Source organism: Penicillium oxalicum, chromosome VI, assembly GCF_001723175.1.
Source record: "Penicillium oxalicum strain HP7-1 chromosome VI, whole genome shotgun sequence".
NCBI classification, from domain to species: domain Eukaryota; kingdom Fungi; phylum Ascomycota; class Eurotiomycetes; order Eurotiales; family Aspergillaceae; genus Penicillium; species Penicillium oxalicum.
This window is the reverse complement of record NC_064655.1, coordinates 520,747-544,325: the sequence shown is the minus strand read 5'-3', so window position 1 is coordinate 544,325 and position 23,579 is coordinate 520,747. Positions and strand designations below refer to the sequence as shown.

At 50.9% G+C, this 23,579-nt stretch overlaps 6 protein-coding genes across 6 annotated transcripts; 4 read left to right on the top strand and 2 right to left on the bottom strand.

Moving 5' to 3' along the window:
* Positions 1–220: 220 nt before the first annotated feature.
* POX_f07493 (uncharacterized protein) lies at positions 221–2,140 on the top strand (the record flags this gene model as incomplete). The annotated part of the gene is made up of 5 exons (XM_050116289.1): positions 221–294; positions 357–475; positions 540–1,292; positions 1,409–1,594; positions 1,803–2,140. The coding sequence occupies 5 exons, from the start codon at positions 221–223 to the stop codon at positions 2,138–2,140; spliced, it is 1,470 nt and encodes a 489-aa protein (XP_049966428.1).
* Positions 2,141–8,808: 6,668 nt separating this feature from the next.
* POX_f07490 (uncharacterized protein) lies at positions 8,809–10,404 on the top strand (the record flags this gene model as incomplete). The annotated part of the gene is made up of 1 exon (XM_050116288.1): positions 8,809–10,404. The coding sequence occupies one exon, from the start codon at positions 8,809–8,811 to the stop codon at positions 10,402–10,404; it is 1,596 nt and encodes a 531-aa protein (XP_049966427.1).
* Positions 10,405–14,023: 3,619 nt separating this feature from the next.
* Positions 14,024–14,976, top strand: POX_f07489 (Transcription factor of morphogenesis MCM1; the record flags this gene model as incomplete). The annotated part of the gene is made up of 3 exons (XM_050116287.1): positions 14,024–14,263; positions 14,492–14,626; positions 14,704–14,976. The coding sequence occupies 3 exons, from the start codon at positions 14,024–14,026 to the stop codon at positions 14,974–14,976; spliced, it is 648 nt and encodes a 215-aa protein (XP_049966426.1).
* A 2,313-nt stretch (positions 14,977–17,289) lies between these two features.
* POX_f07488 (uncharacterized protein) lies at positions 17,290–19,169 on the bottom strand (the record flags this gene model as incomplete). The annotated part of the gene is made up of 3 exons (XM_050116286.1): positions 17,290–18,762; positions 18,839–19,069; positions 19,128–19,169. The coding sequence occupies 3 exons, from the start codon at positions 19,167–19,169 to the stop codon at positions 17,290–17,292; spliced, it is 1,746 nt and encodes a 581-aa protein (XP_049966425.1).
* Positions 19,170–19,754: 585 nt separating this feature from the next.
* On the top strand, positions 19,755–20,471 carry POX_f07487 (V-type proton ATPase subunit E; the record flags this gene model as incomplete). Its single annotated transcript, XM_050116285.1, has 2 exons — positions 19,755–20,245; positions 20,321–20,471. 2 exons carry the CDS (start codon positions 19,755–19,757, stop codon positions 20,469–20,471), a joined length of 642 nt encoding a protein of 213 aa, XP_049966424.1.
* A 369-nt stretch (positions 20,472–20,840) lies between these two features.
* Positions 20,841–23,234, bottom strand: POX_f07486 (uncharacterized protein; the record flags this gene model as incomplete). The annotated part of the gene is made up of 7 exons (XM_050116284.1): positions 20,841–21,524; positions 21,578–21,722; positions 21,782–21,866; positions 21,925–22,051; positions 22,103–22,155; positions 22,224–22,325; positions 22,382–23,234. The coding sequence occupies 7 exons, from the start codon at positions 23,232–23,234 to the stop codon at positions 20,841–20,843; spliced, it is 2,049 nt and encodes a 682-aa protein (XP_049966423.1).
* Positions 23,235–23,579: the final 345 nt, after the last annotated feature.

Sequence of the window (23,579 nt, the reverse complement as noted above, 5' to 3'; positions counted from 1 at the left end):
GAGTATCATGCGCAAGATTTTTCCTTTCCTGCTACTTCTCGGAGAACCAGACAGTCTACAAATGGGCAACCAGGTCCAAGTCCCTGTCTTTGGAATCCAGAAATGTGGAGCACACAATAGAAACACGTTCTGGGATTATGAGAATTAATTCTTAGGCTCACAATACTACGTTGCACGCACTTACACACAGCTCATACCTCGGCTTCGGTCGCTAGGGAAGATGGAAACACTGTCGGAGCAGCCTTGGGATGTTGTCATTGCAGGCACAGGACTTTTCCAATCCCTGCTGGCATTGTGAGTGTCTGCTGAGACTTGTCCCCAGTCTATTCACTGTGCTCACGTCACTCCTCCATCAGAGCGCTGTCGAGATCTGGAAAGACCGTCCTTCACTTGGATCAAAACTCATACTACGGCGGGTCTGAGGCTGCTTTCAGCTTGGACGAAGCTGCAGAATGGGTCGAGCAGGTTAATCAACGTGGGTGGCTGCCGCTCGGAGGGCTCCTCATCTCAGCACTTGGCTGATGTATCTCAATTGGCAGATCCAACCCGGACTCCATTTGAAGATGCCGCAATTCAAACCTTCCAAGTCCAATCGTCTGGTAGCCATGATGATGTACTTGATCACAAATCATCAGGCCGGTCGTCCAGACTGGCTGCCAGTCGTGCCTACACCCTCTCACTGTCCCCGCATTTTCTTTACACTCGATCGGAGCTGATCTCGGTCCTCATCTCTTCGAAAGTGTATCGTCAGCTGGAGTTCATGGCAGTCGGTAGTTGGTGGGTGTACTCTACGGGTAGCCTTGACGAACAAAAACATGATGGCGGCGCCATGCGCATCTTCCATCGCGTACCAGGCAACCGTGAGGACATTTTCTCGGACAGCCAAATCAGCATGAAGTCAAAGCGGACTCTCATACGCTTTCTGCGGCACATCAGCAAAGACGAAGAAGAGCAAGATGGTCTGGCGCCGGAAGATCTGTCAGGGCCTTTCACAGGTTACCTGTCCGCCAATTTCGGAGTGCCGTCTGAGCTGCATAGCCCTCTGCTCTCCCTGGCGTTATCCCAATCCTCTCAACAAGACACACCTGCCAGCTTTGCGATTCCCCGTGTCAAAAGGCACCTCGCCTCCATGGGCGCAATGGGCCCTGGATTTGCTGGAGTTTTATCCAAGTATGGTGGTGGGTCTGAGATCTTGCAAGTCGCATGCAGAGCGTCCGCTGTGGGAGGGGCTGTCTATGCTCTCGACACCGCAATCGAGTCTCTGACAGACGCGGCAAAGGACGAGCCAAACGGTGCCTCTGATCATCCAATAGAGTTGCGCCTCTCGACGGGGGAAACGGTCAGAAGCCACTTGGTGATTGGCTCACCATGGGATCTTCCCATTGATGACCAGCCTGATTGCGTGAAGTGGCTCGTTCGATCACCGTCGCTTCTTCCAGCTTCGACTTCCTCTTCCCAGTTACAGTAGAAGGTGCACCAGTCCCAGCGAGCGCTGTGCTGATGTTCTCAGGAGATACATTGGACAGTCCCTCGTCTCCGCCGGTTTACCTCCGGGTTCACTCGAGCGACACTGGCGACTGTCCACGACAGCAGAGTAAGTGTTCTCGCTTCCCTTTTGCTTCCAATGAGCCCCACCCTCCCCCCATCCCCTTGACTCGTATGATGATCATCTTTAACTTATCTACATTGCCTGATATTGTTGATGAAACCTAATCTATCATTTCCTGATCACGAGTCCAATCCTTAGAGTGTGACTGTTCTGGCATCGTTTTAGACTCACGTGCTAATGCTCTTTGCCACAGGTGTGATTTACGGTAGTGTCGCAATCCCAGGATCTGCAGGCCAAGAATTGCTTGAACGTGCCGTGGACCGACTTCTTCAAGCTGAAGGTCCTCAGGCCTCCGCTCTGTGGTCCTTGCGCTACACCCAGCTTGGTCGCCTCGGTGATAACAGATCGTCCTGCAGCATTCGATCTTATTCACCCAATGTGTTCGGCTTCCCGCCGCCTAGTCTAGACTTGGCTTTTGAGGACCAGACTGTTGACTTGGTCAAGGAAGCATGGATTCAAATTGTAGGAAGTAGTGTCCCTCATGACGAATTTATGATCTTTGAGGATCGTGAAGGCACGTCCGACGAATGAAACCTCAGTGAAGTTAGTTTTATGCAATGAGAATACGTTAGAGAACTTTTTTCAGCCCGTGGGCTTTATCTGTCCCCTTAACCAAAGGCCACTGGCCGCTTGCGAGTGGTTACCCCATACTCCAGACGATATTCACAGACAATCAGGACGGAGAGCGTTTTTGCTAGATAGCTAAGGTCCATCTATCCTGTAGGTCACCCGGTAGGGCTGAGACTGGGTGAACTGTGTGGCAAGCAACACATGTACAGTCTATGCGTGCACATCACAATGGCATTTCAACTGTCTGAGAAGAGCGACCTTTGGCTTCCTTTCTTGGACTTTTTTTTGCCGCCGAAGTACCACGACTGTCAAAATGGGCAATGGAAACATGAAGTGCGGAAAGCAAACGAAGGATGCTCTGCTCTTCATGAGCTCATGTTTTCTGGTAGTTGCAAATGAGCCCAGGCTGAGACTTGTCACGCATTTGGAAGGTTTGGGGAACAGCCCCCAATCGTCCATGCCCATGCTCCTACTAATCCAGTTCATCCGTCCTCGTACAATCTGGTCGAATTGCATCCGGGCCTGATCCAGATAGTCTGCTGGAAGTCTCAGATACGGTCCTCGGCTGTCGGCTCCTGAAAGCGAGGCGTATGATGTTCATTCTGGTGTTCTGAGGTACTGTTTGAACATCGGCCATTCTTGTCTTTTTCTTTTTCTTCTTCTTCCGCCACCAAAGTCTCGTCTTGACTTTGCATTCGTTCGAATTTTCATTCACTTTCGATCTTCCCTTGACAACATTGCGACGGGCTCTCTGAATATCACACCTTGCCATGCTTGAGATGCATCGGACTGGCTACCACGGGCTGCTGGTGTTTATAACAGCGATTGCACTCAATATTATTTTTCCAATTCCTCTTTCGAGTCCTGAACAAGGCCTGCCCACCACAGACTGGTCTTCCACTGCATCACTTTCATTGGCAACAACATCAGTTGTGGCATAGACCCCAATGCATTTTTCTTATCGTGCTGTGAGCTGATTCGTGCGTGGACATCGTGTTGGACAAGGAGAGAGCAGGAGGCTAAGGCGAACGCGCCTCATTCATACAGTACGGAGACATCTACACGTTCATTCCTCTCGGTCTTCTGACTATCCTCTACCTCGGAATCCAGGGCAATGAATTCATGATCAACGGCAAACCTCGGGTTGTAAATGCAGAGGAAGTGTATAGTCCTCTGAAAACCCGCGTGTTCGGGTCAGATGTCGCTTACAATTGTCCGAAATTGAAACCGATGGAGTGAGAAGAATTCATCAAATTTGGTCTCTGTTAATCAGCACTTGAAGCTCATGTGCTGTTGATTAAGGTAGAGGTTGATGACTCCCTGGCCCAATCACTACACTTTCAAGGGTCGATCGGATCTGCAATGGCCGCGATCACCAACTTCACTGCCGGAAGTGCACTTCAAGGGAAAGAGGTGCATCCGAAGCTCACGACAGAGTGTGCTGCTCTCTCTCATGATCTGGACAAAAGCTTCGGTCCGACCAACCTCATGCTTCCTTGGCATTCTTTGCCGCATAGCAGAAAGCGTGATGCCATTCACTCGCGTATGCGGTCAATCTGCCTCGACCGCGACATCATCACGAATCGAGGAATACCGGGTGGGACGACGATGGATCCATTTTTTCCACTTCGACCTCTCATGTTCAACTTGTTGCACCCGGAGTGACGGCTCTCAGCGACGAATCGTTTCCAACTGCTCTCCGCCTTGGACGGCCATTGATGGGGAACTCAATTTTCCAGGGATAATGCGAAGAAGGAGCAGGATATCGTTGACTACGGATACGGTGCTATATACAAGGGGACTTCGAGTCCGTATTCTCCATTTGGAGCTGGACTTCATTGTTGTATCGGAGAGGAATTTGTCTGCCTTGATTTAGTGGTTATTTTAATGGCCATGGTGCGTCACTTCTGGCTTCATACTCTCAATGGGAGTCAAGGCGTCCCCCGGACGATGTATTCGTTCTTGTTCTCGGGACCAATAAAGCTGGCACGAATTGGCTGCGAATGACTTGAGACGAGTGGTCTGAACCGAATGGCATCCATGCATTGGCTGGATGTATAACCATTTTGAATCGTAGGGCTAGGTCTGAATTTATCTAAGAGGGCTTTGATGGGATTCAATCGGACGGTCAGAAGAGAGTAGAAGTCTTATTTTTGCTCAAGTCTTGGAGACACCCGCATAAGACCGATAAATCAAGGACTGAGAACTTCCCTGCAGCGTGCATGGGAATCCAGCATGTGGAGATATTTCTTCCGTCGTCCCGTCAATCATCGCGACTGTCATTGCAACACGTCATTTGGTGGAAAGTTCGTTGCACGCGTGTGTGTATGAGGTTTTCCATTTTTGCCAGAATTGAAATGGATGTTACATTAGTAGATGCGCTCATACGTACTCGAGGCCCATGAAGTAGATTTATCGATAGGTATACCAAAACGATCTTGGAGTTCCTGACGATCCTCTCTGCGCAAAGCCTCCCCCCCCCCCCCCCCCCCCCACCACCGGTCTTCCCTATACATGATCAATGCAAGATGGGTATTTCCATGCGGCACCCTTGGCAGTTGCAGGATCGTCCATGGATATTCCTGCGGTGGGGCCAATATGAATACCGATTGCTCTCATGAAGACCGTCGAGTTCCACCTCAGACACGTCAGCTAACCTTAAAAGTGATCAGGGGTTGCGGGCTCACCCCCCCCCCCCCACTGTCTTGACTAAACAAGATTGACAGGAGAAATTATGTCACTGTTTCCCCCGCGGCTTGTCCCACTAGTACTGCCGACATTCTGGGCTTAATTGTTGTACGAGCACGGGTAGTATAGCGGGATGGTGCTGTTGACAAAGGGGATGTGTGACCTGCCGGGGAATTTTCCTGAATCATATCCATGGACAGTGTGGCGGAGGTCTGCTCAACAAGCGTTTTGAATTACCGGGAAGATTGATGGTAAACAAACTATACAGGTGAATATACTACATTGGATATAAACCTGTGCCTGTGGTCGGTAGGTGTTGTCCACTGTGAGCTTCAATCCAGATGCTTCCGTCCCATGCTCCATCCATGAGAGTTGGGGCTCAATATATACTTTCAATGGAATCGAGTCTTCTCTTCAACAGCCCTCTTAAGATCACACTAGGAGGTAGCTGTTAGGTGTGAGCACAATATTTGATTAGATGGCCTGGATGGCAAAGACGCACATGTTACGACCCACGAACTTGTACCACTGCGCGGTTTCAAAATTAAAGATGGTTCTTTGCATTACCATCCAGGGGGGGGGGGGGGGGGGGGGGGGGGGGGAGATGGCATGTTTGAAAGCTTAACGATCGACTGGGCGATCTACAATCGAGACATTCCATGCTCGAGAACGATTCGTCTTCGACTTATGCACTTCTCCAGCAGGGGCCAAGATCCATGCTCTTACGAAACACATGCCAGTAAGCGCTGTTTCCAGTATATATCTCGAGTTCACTGGTTCAGATCACAGTCAAGCCTTGACCACACCAGAATACAGAGAGTATTATCTCGTGTCGCAAGATCGCCATAACGCGCGTGTAATTGCGTACTGCAGGTACTCCTGTCTGTCGAGCATTAATGCTTTTTTGTCAACTCTTCTCACCACGCACGCGGTCCACGACCCAGCACTGCGGGTGGTTGATCGGTGACCCACTCTTTCCAGTGAGGGATCGTGATTTGAGTTCTCATGTTGAGCCTCTGACGTGGACATGGACGGAGTGACAGTAAGAGGCAACCCATTCCACCCAGTCAAAAGGGAAAGGGCAGGGGTTGCCATTCCCAGCACAATGAGTGTGACCATTTCGTCGTAATCATTCAATTCCGACGACCAGAGAAAAAGGTCGCCGTACCGATTTTGAGGACGGGCCGTATCCTCGTGGATGTTGATGCCGACTCAGGTTCCATGTCGGTCACTCGACGCGCGCCATGTTGCGACTTCATGCATCACCCAGGATGTACCTGTACTGTACTGTAGGTCCAATGTAGACTGCGCCTAGCCTAGCCCGTCCTAGAAATGTGGCGGACGACAGGCTGCCAGAGGGATGATGTGGGCCTGTGGGCTGTCTGTCACAGGTCTCTCGAGTGTCTCTATCGTCCGATCCACACTTCCAGCTGCTTTTCGTCACCCTGAACGGTCAAACGGGACCCGGGGACAGTTTGAAGATCGCAGTTTCATACACATGCAATCGAGGCTGGGAAAGGGAGAAAAGGACACGCGTAAAGTGGGTCTCGGTGTGGCTATCCCTTTGCTCTTGGGGCACGCCGATCGCATTGACGAACAACTTGACGAATAGGCTCATTTGTATTCCGGCAAGCAGACGGTGTGAACATCGACATGCAGTCCTTGACCCTTTGCCGAATGAGAACCTCCAAGAAAGTCGTCATAATCAATAATAGAAACGGGACTTTTCGACGCGGCTGGGACACTGGGTTTCTCGTATGTCTTTTTTATGGTCCGAACGAGAAGGAAAGGTGCTCGGTGGTTGGGGATGGACCCTGAATGATCAGAGAGGCAAGCTATTGGAGGTCCACTTTAGCGTGTAAGTTAATTTATTTCTGACCCTCTCGAGTGCTTTATGGAAGAGCGATTATGGATGAGAATCACTTATCGATAGAACCAGCACAAGAGAGTTGCCAGCAGACAGTACAAAATGCTCGCTCTTGGAAACAGGGGGTTCCGCGATGGATACTGGGAGCGGTATCCACTTCTCTGAAACGAGTGTGTCCATGTACGTACTACTCACTACTGGCCACCCGCGAGAGACAGAAAGAAAGAGGGGGAAGAGATAGAGAGAGAGGGAGAGAGAGGGAGGAAGACGGCGTCATGCGAATAGATTGTTGATGCCACTCGAGTGTTCCTTACTGTCGTACATACATATTATAGTCAGCTGTGTCTGACTCGATGTGGTACCGGTCTAGAACTCTAGATCGATGAAAGAGCATTGCGAGCAACGAACCTTGGTATGTTGCACACTGGAATAATTCCATCTCAGCTAAGTCGCTCTTGGATGAGCTTGCCGATACTGGAGCAAAAGTGGCAGAAGTGCCGAGATTAAATGAAGGAACTTTGTTATTTCCAAGCTGTCACGTTGGCTGGAACCCTGTGAATCGAGAGCCCGACTGGAGTGATCGTTCTCCCTATCTAGACCTTGGGTGAACGAAACTGCCGGGGAACTGCGTGTCTGCTGCAATCTGTAAGTTTTCAAAATGGGCTACTCGTAACCTCCTGCACATCTACACTACTAGATGATGTACTTGCGGGAAACAATAATAGACTCGGAGGACTGCATCAGGGCATAGCACGAACATACAACATATGGACATACTGTCAGGATACCTGACCTTTCTATTTTTTTCTTTCCTTTTTTTCTAATTTATTTTTCGTTTCTCATTTTTCGTTTATCCAACCCTAGTACTTCGCAAGAGCTATACACACAGTTCATGGGGCTGCGTCCACTCAGTGAATTAGTCGCATGGAACCACAACATATATAGCGATCTAGGTAGTAGGTAATATGAAATGAGTCGTCTCCTCCATCCCAAAATGGCATTCAACCACCAGTGCCATGAGATAGTACTGCACTAAAGAAGTATTGACTAGTCACTCCTCACCTGTTGCACAGTCCTCGGAACCACCCAGGTACCGCAGGCCCTGAAGAGGCCCCCCCCCAAAAAGTTAAAAACACTTCCATTTCAAGAGGCGGGAACGGAGACCCACATCAGATGACGACCAAAATACCATTCGGTATTTAACGGCTCCATAACAGGATGGTGCCAGCGTGCCAGAAACTCCAGTGTCTCTCACTCTATTTCATCTCCCAACGACGGTCGACGACACCCATCCTGCGGGCATTTCGTAGGGGCAAAAGGACCTCCCTTACAGAGCATACCGTACCATTACACTGTAACAAGCCCACCCCTCTGATCATCACCACTCGGTCCTTTCCTCCGTTGCGCGATCCACGACGACCACCACTTTCGACTCTCGTGCGCCGCCCTCCCCTTTTCTGTGTTTGTCTTCCTCGTTTTTGACCTCTGTCATTCCTCCCGTTGTCAACCTTCCTCTGGTTCCCCCTCAACCCTCTCAGCACCGAATTGATTCATCGCCCTGGGCCTCACTGTCCAGCTGCGTGGGTTGCTCGTCTGCTCGTTCCACTCCTATCCCCCTGGCTATCTGCCCGTCGCCAAATCCCTAATCACGACCAGCTTCAATTTGGCCCGAACCACCTTCTCTACCTCCCTCTCTCTCTTTTTCTCTCCACTGCGGCAACAAATTTTGCGTTGCGCAAGTCCGACACGCTCTGTCTCATCACGCAAGATCTTAGGCAACCTGGTTTTGCCTGCCATTCCTTGAAGAGGCGTTCTGTTTGATCCCCTTTCCTCTCGCTTCGGGACGTGCTTCGGCCGCCGCCTTGCTCCTTTTTCCCACATCGACGGGATCGCAATCGCTCGACCTTGATTGACTGCACGGCTCTGCAAATACCGTGGATAACCCCTTTCCGGCACACTGCCAAACATTGATTCGCCTGTCTGAATTTCTTGGTTATAAGCCGATCCCTTCGGATTCTGTGATTTGACGTACATGCTGGAGAAATCGGCTTCGACGAGTCACATAACCGCCAGGATGTCTCTTTTCCGGCTGAAAACGGTTTTTCCCCTGCTCGCGCTGGTCTCGATCGGATTCTTCTTCTGGTGCATGGAACGCTATGACCGGTCAGCTTTCCTGCGCTTCAAGAGCCCCGTTGAGCATGTCAATATGGGAGGAAGCCAGACGCAACTGGGAACTTCTGCCCCGGGCACCACAGGTTCTGCTCCGTCCGCCAACACTTGCGAGGTCGATCCCAAACTGGCTGCACCCCTTCCCTTCTCCGAATGGCTTCCCCGCAAAAACTACACTCGCGCCTATTTCCGCCCTCGCATCGTCAGCCCCGACACGGACTTCCACACAATGGAAGAAGTCACAAAACCAGTTCTCCCTCCCATGATTCAGATGGAGCGTGGTATGGTGGTCTCTCCCAATAACGAGCAGGAGGACTTTGTCTGCCCGGAGATCATTGACGTGGACGTGGCTGCGGACGACGATGTGGAAGAGACCTCAAAGCTCCTCTTTGGCCTGGCAACTACTGTGGATCGCCTGGATCGCCTTCTTCCCTCGCTTCTGTACACCTACGGCAACACCAAAGCTGGCTTACTGGTCCTGGTCCCCGAGTCTGACGACGATCTCGAAAAGCAGGAAACCTACTTCCGGAACCGCGGACTGGACCTGACGTTGAAGGCCTCTCCTCTGGATTTCACGGCGCGGTATTTCGGTATGGTCGAGGCTTTCTCGGAGCACATTCGCAAACACCGCCCTCACACGACCTGGGTCGGATTCAGCGACGACGACACCTTCTTCTTCTCTCTGCCCACGGTGGCCAAGGAGTTGAGGCTCTTTGACGAGAAAAAGAAGCACTACATTGGCTCCTTGTCCGAGGCGAGCTGGCAAGTGGACACCTTCGGCCACATTGCCTTTGGTGGCGCTGGTGTCCTCGTCTCCAAACCGCTGTTGGACGTGCTCTACGACAAGTATGATGAGTGTCAATCTTGGGGGGAGCAACCGGGTGACCAGAAGCTTGGCCAATGTATCCAGCGCTTCGGCGATACACATCTCACACTGTGGCCGTCACTCTTTCAAATGGACATGACTGATCCGGTAGATGGTGTCTACGAATCTGGTCGGCGAATCGAGACCATGCACCACTGGAATTCCTGGTACACAAAGGATGTGGTGAAAATGACCGCCGTCGCCGCTGCTGCTGGGCGAAAGTCGGTGCTACGCCGTTGGATCTTTGATCAGAAGGAGACCGTCAACAAAGAGACTGGAGAGTCAATCCGTACCTTCTGGGTGATGACCAACGGCTACTCTTTGGTCAAGTACACCTACGGTCCGAACGTGGCAGATGACGCGATCAATTTCGATGCAATGGAGAAGACCTGGCCCGAGGATCCTCGAGGATTCGAAAGTCGACTGGGTCCTCTTCGTCCCGCCGAGGATGAAGGCATTTCTAAGGACCGTTGGCTGCTCCACGATGCCTTTGTGGTCGGTGATAATGTTCATCAATTCTACGTCCGGGAGGAGGATGAAGGCCACAGCTTAATCGAGATTGTCTGGCTGGGGCCCAAAGGCGGCGGTGGTGGCGGTCTCTCCGATCATTACATTCGTGGTACCTACCAGCAATAATTTTGTTTATTCCATCTCGACGTTGGAAGGATTCAGGGAAGACGATGGTTGCTCTCGGAGACGAAGTTGCAAGTGATGACAAGGCTGGCCCTTGAGGAGTTGCCGTTCGCCCACTCCTGACTACGCTACCTCGCCCCTTCACATCCTCTTCCTTCCGCCTTTCTCCGGCCGTGTGTTTTCATCCCACTGCACATAATCCGACTTTTCTCCCCTGGGGTTTCCTTCGCCACTTTCTCCGTCACTCTGCCGGGTCTTTTTACGTCTCTTCACATTTTCTATCTTTGCCCCCCCGAGTGGTGATTAGTGTCCGATCCCGTCAACTTGCAAGCGACAGTTTAAGTTGGACTATCTCATTGACTCGTATGAATCCCGTGGGGATTTCTGCCCATCAAGATTGGAGAGCTTTTCGCATGTTGGGGCCGTCTTGACCCAGGATCCTGGCGTTTTGAGTCTGTGGAGTTTGGTACATTATTTGGGTTATCCCCCCGTGTACTCCTCTCTATATCCTGCTATCGTGCCTCATGAGAGAAACTTGGTTGTACCTCTTGGCATTTGCTACGTTTTTGTGCCACAGCTGAGCAATACGGGCGTCCGAGTCTTTGGGTTTCTGACTTAGTGTGTTTTATTTCTCCCTTTTCCTTTCTATCCTTGATTCCCTTTCTCCTACCAGGGCCTGTTGGGTCAGCTGTGTTTTCCCTTCTTTCTTTTTTCCTTTCCAACTTTGCTCTACTGGCTTTATTTCATGATCTCAGGTGTGGAGGGTGCCGTGGTCCGATAGCGGCGGGGGCAAGAGACCTTTGTCTTTTTGTCCCTGCGCTGATGCATTGCTTTTGTAAAAATAGACTTGAGAACCGGAGACCGTGCTTGGGTCTCCGTTGGCGATTAGCGACGAATTGTCTTCACGAAAAGAAAATGATCTATTTTTCCCCATCTTTCTGTCCTCGATCTCGTTTTATTAGGTGATTGTATGGGAGGTTTCGAAACTATCCGTTATTTCAGTCTTTGTTGCATCCCATATTGACCGTAGAGATGATGTGAGAGCATGTACGGGAACATATTCAGCAAGAGATTCCAAACGTAGTATCGAGTCGACCCCGGTTCGCCATCGCCGTTGTAGTTGGTACCTCCAAGCTGGAGTCTCAATTGTACGTACTACCTGTACTTGTTAGCAGCTTATCTGTTAGCGCCTTCGACAGTTCTGACAGGTACCTCTAGTCATGCAGAAAGATTAAAGGTGGGAGTCGGTATAGATACGTCCATCGGCTAGAAACCAGAGCGTAGGTTAATGTGGATAAAGAGTATGTGTATCCATAACTACCTAAGACCAACTAGTGATGATATTAGTGATGGGGGTGCCCGTTCGCTGCCCCACACTACACCATTGATCTGATCTATGTAGGACCCTTATCCATAGGATCGCGGTGGCTTCTGGCAAAAGCAATCGCGCGTCCAACGTTAAGATCTGGATCTGCCTTCCACCATTGAGCGATTCTGAATTCTATTTTCAGACAAAATTGCTCGGGTCATTTGGATATATCTGGTTTTCCCGATCCGTCCTGAGCGATTTGGACCCCGATCGATAGGCTCTTAGTGGACCCGTGGAGTCGAGACTGGAAGTGGGAGGACTGCGAGTCCAATTGACCTGTGCATCAACGGTGTTCTGTGGAAAAGGTGAGCAGTTTGGAGGCCGTGAGCGGACACGTAGCAGGGGCATGTGGAATGTAGGATGATCAGAGAATCAGGGAGGTCATCGGCTTGTGCAGCATTCGTGGGGAAAAGACTCCGCTGAAATTCGATTTGAGGGTGCACGTGCATAGTACCAGAAGTGGACAGACCAAGTGTACATTGCATACTATACAAAATGTGACTATGAACAAACATTTAGTAGGTCACTGCCCGCTTTCTAGTAATCATTGAATATATCAGTAGTTGTGTATGAATCAGCGGCGCTAAAGTAAAGGTGAGATGTGTACTGTACTTCGAACCTGTTGAACAGGAGACGTTTGAAACGAATACTGCGGACGCGGCGGCGAACGGAAGAGGCAAACATGCATGGCCAAAATAAGCATGCTTCACTTTGATTTGGCACAACCCCGGTAGAGCAGGAAGGTGCAGATGATGCAGTGCAATTCTCTTGTAAGTCCGTGAGGAACGCACAATGTAGACGAGGACCTAGTTTAAGTGATTCAATTTTGGAGGTTGGATGGGGGCAGAGAACAACGCTCATAAACACACGAGGACGAGCGAGCTTGTTTTCAGCGCTCGACAGTGATACTGCACGTAAAGTACTGTATCCGCTGCTACTGCATTCTCAATATGGCCAATTCTCAATATGGCCAATGTCTATTGCCTGTGATCGAGAAATGACGGATTACTCTTGCCTGGTTGTAGCTTTTTTCCTTTTTTTTTTTTTTTTTTTTTTTTTTTTTTTTTCTTGCGGACCTTTGAGTTGAAGTTCCTGTCGAGGTCGCAGATATCATAGTCTTCAACTTCGACCTCAATAAGACACTTTGGGGTCATAGTATTCTTGACACTCTCCGATTGTATGGCGTGTGTAAATAGCATTTGTTCTTTACAGCATGATCGTGTCGTGAACTGTTCATGTATTGAATTTGTACTACCCGAGTATTGATCACGTTGATTCGCTAGAGTACAAGGAATTCCGCTGCACTGGTGTAGCTCTTCTGTACGAGCTCAGTAACTTACAGTAATTTGGGGGCTCGCGGAGCCCCCCTCGTGACGGCGTGACCTCACAAGTCTCACGTTCTTCTGTACTTGCTTATCGCTGAACTCATCTGTACATACCCTCTCCACTTTGCTATTCAGGATCGTGTCATTGACATTGCCACAACAGCCCTCATTCTTTTTTCCCTCATGAGTGTCAGTCAGCCCTCCATTGATTGGCCAAGGGTAATATATGGTCTAGGCCACCTTTTTTTTCTTTTAAACTTGAATAGAAGCCAACTGGCAAGCGTCGTGTCAAAGCTGCCTCAAAGTATCGACGCTATCGAGTCCTCGACTAAATGATCAGCACCAGTCCAGACCAGCATCTTTGGGTTTACGCTTGCCTTGAAATGGATGCAAGCGGAGGTCGTGGGGCGGGCAGCTCAGCGCGCTGAAGGAGTGCTCCTGCACCGAGAGCCAATCATGTACAAGTATATCGAGAGGGGGCAAATCAATACATGTATCTTACATGGCAAAATCACTCGGGAGCGAAGATGTACTTGAGGAGTACTGCAGTTTCGCCCGTAAATTGCTGCATTTCCTCCACACCTTGGCCGTAGACCCATGTAGCCCACAGCTGAATCAAGCAGACTCGAAGCCCCCACATTGGTAATACACGGTACATGCCACACTCCACACGTGACTGACCGCCTGCCCCTTCGTCCTCGCACTTTGCCTTCTTCGACCTTCCCCCCCCCCCTTCCCTTTTCTTTCTCCAACCCTGCGATCTCAAAACGCGTTACTCGATTGGGTATTTCTTGATTCCCTTCCCCTTTGGGTCAACTTCGTTTCGTCTCAACTTTTGTCTCTCTCAACTGCCTGTGAAGTCCCGCGGGCCCTTCCGTCTCCCTTCCCTTATATCTCTTTCCCTCCTTCATTTCCTCATCTAGCCATCATGGCCGACATGGCCCCCGTCGACGAGAAACTCTCGCCCAACCAGCACGATGACCTGCAGCAGCCGGGCAACGGCACCGATGCCCGTGGGACCAAGCGCAACCGCATGAGTGCCGAAGACGACGATGATGATGACGACAAGCCTGGACGGGAGCGTCGTAAGATCGAGATCAAGTTCATCCAGGATAAGTCGCGTCGTCACATTACCTTTTCCAAGCGCAAGGCTGGTATTATGAAGAAGGTACGCGCTGCCCCCGTCGTCACGACCCAACCCCCCGATGCCTGTTTCCCTTTTCATCTGTCCACCTCATCCCGATAACATAATGAGAATATCAATTACGTCCTGCAAGTCACAATTTGACTCGGTCGCATCAATTTGTCAAAATCACCATAAATCCACAATAATCCCGTCGCGACCCGAGGTTCAATGAGATCCGCATGCTAACTTGATCATTTGCTTGGACTTTAGGCCTATGAGTTGTCCGTTCTCACCGGAACTCAGGTTCTCCTGCTTGTTGTTTCGGAGACTGGTCTCGTCTATACTTTCACCACCCCTAAGCTGCAGCCCCTCGTCACCAAGCCTGAAGGCAAGAACCTCATCCAGGTATGGCTCATTTTCCCCGCGGCGCTCCGAGATTGACACTGGGCAATGTGCTGACCTCGTGTCACTTCCTCAAATAGGCATGTCTGAATGCTCCTGATCCCACTACCAATGAAAATGGCGTCGACGCCCCCGATGTCCCCGCGGAGACACCCGAGGATGTTGGCCACAACGTAAATGCGCCGCAACAAAACATGCCTCGCCCTGGCATGCACCCCGGCTACATGACGAACGAGCAGCAGCAGCAGATGGCCTACTACCAAAACCTTCAGCAGCAACAGCAGGCTACGGGTCAATACCCTGGCATGCCCGTGGGCAACCGTATGCCCCCCCAGCATCAACCCACGGCGTAAACTGCTCTTTCTCTCGATGTACGCGCCATTGCGGACAGGGGCTCAGTGCTACCTTCACGCTTCTGTTTTCCATCTCCTCTGCGCCCGCGAACTCTTTCGCGTTCATTTGATACCCGTCCATCCGCGCTGGTCCATCATCCTTTCTTTGCTTCCCAGGCTCTCTCCCTACCTCTCTCTCTTCTTGGCTCGCCTCGACCTACCCACCATGGAAACAAAATCTTTGCTTCTATCGTTGTCACCACGCTTGATTCTGTTAGTTGCAGATTGTCTAACGTCGTTACGGTTCTTGACTCTTATTGCTGGATACCTATGCGTTCTTGGTCTGCTGCCTAAATCTCACAATCTTTGTTTTACTGGCTTCCCCATGGTATCGTGATAAGCAGTATGCTGCACCATGAATCCCTCCTCACATATCTGCCTTTTTTTTCTTCTTTCTGGGTTGGAAAATTCCGAATAGGACAGGCTGCGGTGGAGGTGGAAGAGAGACTGGCTCCCGAATTGGCTTCATTCGGTCCCCCTTTTGTTTTATGCGAATCTCTCTTACTCCCCTCTCCCTAGACCCATCTTGGCGAGGGGCTCCTGGTGTTTGTTGGTGCACGGAATCGTTGGTGATGTGGAACCACTCACCCCTTTTGTAGCTTTTATTGTGTCGTCACTTTTGCTGTGAATTCTACCTGATGATTATTGACTTCTATCGAAGTGATTTCATTTTATGAGCCTTTTTTTTTTCTTTCCTCTTTGCACTTTTGCCTCCACATGTGAATTACTCCGAGTTGAACATTGTCCATGTGTTTAACCTCACCACATGTTGGTGGCCTTGGCTGCCCTCGCCTTGCCATGCCGAGTCCATCCAGCGAGTACGCCAATTCATCGCGCTGGAGGGTCTTTCTCTTTCTGGGGGATTACCTAACTGGGACCTGGCACGTCTCTGCATAGCTGTGCGAAGATGATCTCGCAGCCCTAGCCCTAGGTCGCCATCGTGAATATCACTCACACAGTCATGCGTAATAAGGATCGAAGCCAAATAGAGCAGATGGTATTATGCAGTACTTCTTTTTGATGTCCGGGGGAATGGAATTCTATTCATATGATATTTCCAGTACAGATCGATTCCATCATCCGAACTCTATGCAAGGTGTTTGCTCGAACAGCCCAGGCTTTTTTGTCTTGGACGCGTCGCGTTCCGTTGGTGCTTGTTGTTAGCGGGACGGGGATGTTTCTGCCGCGGAAGTTCTGCGGGTGGCTGCTGTTGAGGACTCGGGGTGGAACTTGTACTTTATACCAAGAAGAGGTTCCAAAATTGAATTGTGTAATCAACAAAAGCAGCACAATTTTGTTTGATTTTGTGGGTTGGGCACTAACCGGGCTCAAGCACTCCGTTCATCTGGAAACTAAGCCCTCAAAAGCACGATGAACATATGAACCCGGGACATCAGGTTGTCGTCCGCTGGGTATCTATGGTACCAATTGGAACTATGACAAGAGGAAACCCCAACGAATTAGTAGATGCCCATTTAACATCCATTATTCTCATATCTTAGAGTAGGTTGCTTCCAATATAGGACACTTGAGAGTTGTCGATTTCTTGGAAAATTTCATTGCTTCCATTCCTCTTTGATTCTTGCAGTTTTAGTTCTTGACTTGGTTTATTGAGTTCCAGGTGCGGCTTATTCGAAACGTCTTTTCCCCCAACTGATAGGTACCACCCTGACGGTACAAGTGATCTAGAATGTGCACAGCACATAAGAACCTAGCTGGAAACTGAAATTACCTCTGGCGGTTCGAAACGGATAACAAGGTCGATAGTCGATCTGATCTGGGACCCCCATGTGCGAAAATCTCTTCGATCTTCACGCTCGGCCGGGTATCAATATGACCTGCGAGCTACCAGGACCTTCTTACCCAGCTGATGTATACACGTAGGTAACGCTGGAAGTGACCGAATGGAGTCTGCTGTCAATATACCCAGCCCATGACTTATACTCGGTTGAATCACCATGGCCGATGAAACAGTGTTGCAGATAAAAGTCAGCGTCCAAAAGCTCAGTATAGATGACCGAGGGAGAAAGAAATGATGGGTATAATATTCGGGGCTGACGAGCAAAGGAAAAAAAACAAGGAAAAGAAAAGGGAGAAGAGCAGGTTGATATGTACATGCAAAGAAGACAATCAACACACGAGCAACTATAGAGAGAGTGGCGCGTCGGTCGCCTCCCCCCAATACCCATGACTGGTATCTCTGGCCCGAGTGCTCTGTGGGTCGAATCGAGGAAACACATCGGTGAACGAGAATTCTCTGGAATTGTCTTTGTCTCAAGCTGGAGTGTGGGTTGTATGTTCTGAACTGCCCGCCTGCGGGCTAGTCCACGGAGACAAATATTGACGGGTTTGCTGCCATACGCCTACGAGTGTCCTTTTTGGGCCTGTGAAAAAATTATATGAGAAGCCTCGTGTCGGCCTGGCTTGCTCATCACCAGACTGCGGACTGGATTCCCCCTCCGGTATTGCACCGTAGCCGGTGGTCGTCTGTAGGGGTGGGGAGCCCCTGCTTTGTCGTAGCGTCCCCATCCACGTGGCCATTGGAGCGGATGAGCGTCGGAGTCCACTGTGCGTCGAGGCGCCTGGACGACGCCCGTCTCGCGAGCGATGACGATGCGGTGTGGAGCCAATGGTCGAGTGCCGCGTGAGACCGCGGATCGAGCTATTCAGCGCTGCACTACTGCTGGCACTTCGAGGCCGCTCATATGGTGAGTGCCAGTGGGGATTCGCAGATCCATCGTCAGAGTCATCGAGCTCGGCCCAGATTGAAGCCGCATTGAGGTCGGCCGCGTCGGGTCCGTCTAGAGTATGCATGAACGGGACACTAGATTCTCGGCTAGGACGGCCGGACGAGAGCCGTCGCGGACGGGGGGCTCCGCGAAGTAATGGCTCGCGCTCACCGAGTTGTGATTCTTGGTCGTTCAGCAGTCCGGGAGACAGAACGTCGTGCTCTTCAAGCACGGCCATGCCCGGTCCGATTCCGGTCTGCGTGGCGCCCACATTCGTGACTGCGGTAGTGCTGTCAACCTCCTCCAAGCGCCACGAGAGGCAAAGGACGCCACTGAGTAGTATCAGTGTTCCCAAAGCAACGAGAGCCGCGTAAATCCCGACCAGTTGCGAGGTTTGTTTGAAGTAGATCAGACCATCCAGAATTGCGACAATGTTGTATATGCAAAACACAAAGGGGTAGAGCACGCTCGTACTGCAAAGTTTCAGACCTCGGTGTAGATAGAAAAGCTGTGTGAGAGCTAGAGTGATCATGCCCAGTAAAATGACCCATGATTGCCAGCGATTGAACTGGTTCGCGCGGTCGATCACTGTCCGCACCAGCAGCTCGACAGCTGATTTGGCTAGCAGTAAGGAATGGGCCGAAAGTATACCACTGACAGCGCCGTAGCACATTCCCCGAAAAAGTTTTATCCGTGCCTGGAGTCGCTGTACCTTTGGCGTTATCAAGCCCGGGGCTGTGGGTTTAACCCTCGATCCAGGAATGCAGTACTTGACCATTTTGGAACATGCAAGAATCAACCCGACGACGACCAAGGTCATGGCCAGCCAGACAAGGAACGGACGGCGCATTAAAAGTTCAAGCAGCTGAATCAGCGTATGTGGCGGCTCACTGATGGCGCCAAAGGTCGCAATCAACACCGCACCAGCACATACTAGGACAGTTCCGGCAAATGAATATCGTGTAAACGGCTCTCCAAGGATCAAAGTCGCAAATATCGTGTTGAAGACTAGTCCAGACTATTCCAGGAGAATATCAGAGATTACGTTGTCAGCCGCACCCCATGAGAGAGTACTTGCGATGACGAGGACTGACCGCTTGGAGCGTGGAGAGCACCGGTAGAGGTAGCGTTGTGATCTGGATGGTGCTTCCAACGATATTGGAGACCACAAACATGCCCATACCTAGTTGCCATCGACGGCGCTTATAAGGCGGTCGACGACCCTCGAACAGCGGTTTCTCGTCCTCAAGAAGGTGAGACTTGCGCTGAAGCGTCAGTCCGATGGCTTGTAGACTCGTCGACACCAACCCCACAATCACTCCGACCTGGCCAAGTCACATCAGCAACGTTTGCTCCAACAGTAGGTCGCATCCATGTGCTCACCGCAATACTGCCTTGCGGCGACAGGTCTCCAAGATTTCCCATAATAGACCGAGATGCGACGGCTGCGGAAAATGGGTGACGTGCGGAACGATGAAAGTGCGTGAGAAGCGCCGAAAGCTGGACCCCCTACCGAGAAACGGGTGCCATGATGTGAGAAGCAAGAGCGCAGTTGAAGATCCGGTGAGTCCGCACTGCGAGGTTCTGAAGGAGTCGAAAGGGCGTGGGAAACGAGGGGAGTGATTCCAAGGGTCGAGAAGAGGGAGGAACGCGGAGGTGTAGGAGCGCGGACTGGATGCGGATGAGCAGCCGCCAAGGCGAAGCTGCGCAGCGGCTCCGAGCTTAGCTGGACACAACCTCTCCTTCCACATCCCCACGTCATTCCAACATTCTGTTCCTCGTCCACCACGGCCACATCCTCCACCAGTCCCTCAGTGTTGGAGTCTGTTGCTCCGATTATATATTCCGCCCAACATGTCACAAAGCCATGCCCTCTCCGACGATCAGGTAGACCACACCCCCTCCTCGCAAAGACAGCTTCTCTATCCAACCCGTCCCCGCAGATGATCCGGCGACTGACCAAGGGCAATGGGGGTTGGGTCCATTTAGGTCGCGGGTGAGCTCCGCAAGATGACCGCGTTCATCCGGCAGGAGGCTCTCGAGAAAGCCCGAGAGATCCAGCTGAAGGCCGATGAGGAGTTCGCGATCGAGAAGTCGAAGCTCGTGCGCCAAGAGACTGCCGCCATCGACACCCTCTACGAGAAGAAGTTCAAGCAGGCCGCCATGTCCCAGCAGATTACTCGCTCGACTCTCTCTAACCGAACACGTCTGCGTGTGCTGGGTGGTCGTCAGGAGCTTCTGGACGAGCTCTTCGAGAAGGCCCGTGAGAAGATCTCGACCGTGGCTGCCAACGACAAGAAGAAGTACCAGACGATGCTGGAGGGGTTGATCCTGGAGGGCTTCTACTACTTGAACGAGGAATCTGTGGAAATTCGCGCGCGAAAGCAAGATACCGATGCCGTGAAGAAGGCCATCGAAGGAGCCGCGAAGGAGTTCAAGAAGAATGTCGGCAAGGAAGTGACTGCAACTGTCGACGAGTCCGAGCCATTGCCTGAAGCTTCGTAAGTCTATTCTGTTTGGGTGCGACGGATAGCGCCGGCTATGGGGAACACCGCTAACGAGCATTTTCTATCTAGCGCTGGCGGTGTGGTGATTGTTGGAGGCAAGGGCAAGATTGAGATTAACAACACATTCGAAGAGCGTCTGCGCCTTTTGGAGATTGATGCTCTACCCGCTGTGCGCGAGACGCTTTTTGGAAAGAATGCCAACCGCCGCTTCTATGACTAGATCTGTTTCGAATCCCCGCTTCGCGCGAATCTCATTGCCCGTCTTTGCACCTTCTATTCTCTTGTTGCCCGTTTTCCCCCCAGCATCTCTGTTCTGGGTCCTTAGTTGTATGTCTTGAACAGTGTGTATTTGTTCCTGCTATATTCTTTTATTTTGAAAAGAAATCAACGGGAAGCCGTAGACATCTGCTACTCCACCGGATCCTGATTAAATCAACAAATCGACGAGCGATCCTTTCAAATTGGACAGGAAAGAGGAACCAATCAGATGATGTCGCTCCTTGAATATTCATCAATGCCATTACAGTCGTCAATCGTGCATGTGTATGGAATGAGACCCCTCCTTCCAGGCGAGAGATCTCATCGCGTGCTACAACGGTGCGTCGTGCCCGCGGATTGGAATTGGCACGCCGTTCAGGCCTTCCGTGCCAGGCGCTTCACTGGCTCCATCTGTACTGGCGGGTCCGTTGTTCAATCTTTGGAACATGTCTTTGACGTTGCGATTGCTCTCCCTCTGGAAAGTTTGAAATAGGGTTCGTTTGGGCGGCGCCTTCGAACGGACCGAGTACATCATTCGATAGTGGAGAGTTTCCAGCGCCTGCTTTGCAAGCATGCGTTGGAGGTGTGACGCACCCGTGTCCTCGATAGAAGTGAATAGTTTTTTAATCCGAGCCGCCATCTGATCGATGGCAGCATTGAATTTGGACTCGGTATCGGCATCCGCGAACTTCAAGTCGGCAAGGGCCGTGTTGACGCAAACTTCGAGATGAGAGGTCAATGCGACCAAATCACCATAATCGTAATCCGGGTCGTTCTTGCGCCGTCCGACTTGAAATCGTTCATCCCGAGTTAGCAGCGCAGTAATCCTTTGCAAGTCAAGAACTGATTCGGGAGGCTCTTTCAACGGGCCCGAGTCTTGAAGCAAGAAAGCCACAGCCATTCGATAGCGAAGCAAGGACACCCATGTCGAGGTAGGAATGATGTGTTGCAAGAGCCGGCTTTGAAATTGTGGCTCCCGCACACACTCGTAGACTGGGCGACAGATTTGGTATTCCTACCCAAGTCAGAACCTGTCCATCGATCACAAATGAGATGGGCATCACTCACGATCTTCTCTTTCGGTCCAAATTCCAGGAGGGAAGTTAATGTCGCCTGTAATTCCGAACGCACAACGGGATCAGAGGTCAAAGATGTATCAATAGAGACACGAAGCAAGATCAGCACTGTATGTACTCGAGTTTTCTCGTCAACCCTTATTGCAAGACCATGTTAAAATCAGATCGAACAAACAGATGGCAGATAAAAACTCACTGCTCCGAAGCGGCGAGCCCTCGAATCAAGCTTAAAATAGAGATCAGAGCCGATCGTTGAGTTTTCGTCGGCTTGCTTGTCGAGGCTGTGCTTCATGGTTAGAGAAGCCCAGCAGCAACCTTCGTTTGAGCGATTAAACTCACTTTGCGAGGGGTCGGCCACGACTTCATCACTGGTTATCAACGCCCGCGGTCTAGCCCCTAATTGCCGGAAAAGCCCATCTATGGCGTCCTGCCGGGCCAGCAACACCATACGCTCCTTTGGTGCATGCTTTAGAACGTTAGCGGCCATTTGTTGTCAGGCGGCCAACGTGCATCTTACCGTTAGGATTCGGCAATACGCCTGTCTCATCTCCTCGCGAGGCTCAAGTGGGACTATGAAGAGCAACTTGTGAGCGCAGCGCTTTTGAAAACATAAATTCAAATCTTGAAGTAAGACATACTGGCCTTAAAAAGCCAAAGGAAAAACTCGTCTGGTAAGTGCTGCAGTGACGCTGCGTATTCTACGACACCGGACTGAAGAATCCTGGCTCTGGAGTCAGAATCTAAGTTATAATCAGTAAAAGCACGCAAAGCACTGTGTATTGAGCTATAGACAAACCTCTAAGTGCAGCCAGAGGTGATTCTGGGGTAAAGAGATTGGTTGGGAAAGCTGGCATGACGGGAGTTGTTTGATCCTGATTGAAAAATCGCCATACCCGATGCCGCTCCAGCGCCTCTGTCCTTCGCACTGCGTCCATCAGGCGTTGTATATTAGGGCTCTCGTCGGATTCACCTCTGAGCGCAGTTGCCAGCATGTTCTCGTTCAGTGCCTTTTTTGAGCCTCCAATCCCATTATGCCCCTTGGCATGGAGCTGCACATAGTTCGCCTTCACTTTGGCCACATTGGCTTCGATCTCATCATCGTCCACGGCATCGTGTACTAGGGAGTCGATGGTGTTTCTATACTTTTTAGGCGCCGCAAGTTGAGCAAGCAACGCCTGATCGGGCTGATAATCTCGAAGTGAGTTGTTCGGCGCATTATTTGCAGGCTTACTCATTGTTCCGAGTAGAACCTCAGGGGGTTCTAGAGAAGAGTCGGTGTCGCCATCAGAGTCATCGACGACTTCCGTGCCATCTCTGGCTCTTCGTCGCGATACGGTCGAATGTCCGTTTTGCGACGAAGCCGTTAGGGCCGATTCGATGCTCATGAAGCTCTGATTTGGCGTAGTCTCATCTTTGTCTTTGCCATGATCAGGTGCACTCAATTGGAGCTCATCTTGCGGCGCTGAGGCGGACGGCTCTTCTCTGTCCTGCCCATTTTCATCTACTGTCAGTTCAGTCGTGATCAATAGATCTGACAGAGGCGATGACGTTGGAGGATCTTCCGATCTTTGCAGCGCAGGCTGCTTATTTCCGGGGGAGGAACCAAACTTTTTACGGTGCTTAAAAAAGTCCTTTGGTTCCCTTGGCATGGTGATTGTTGCGGCTGGTGCGTGTCTTACAAAGAAGGTTCTCATGGACCCCGCGTCGCGTGGAGATGGCGCGTAGTCACGTGGCTAATCAAGTATCCCGATCAAGCAACTGCACGGTGTACAGGACTACGTTCGACTCTTTGGAGCTGAAGCAGCTGTGCGGTTCCTTAAATTCCAACAGTACCCTACCCAATATTTTGAAGAATGCAGAATGCAGAGTACATCCCGGAAAAGCAAATTCTCTTGTAAGCGAGTAGCTTTGGAAGCTAGTGAGATTCGCCGGGACATGGAAGAACGTCCTGTGACCTGAGTCTACGCTAGGAAATATCTCTAGGCAGGCTCATG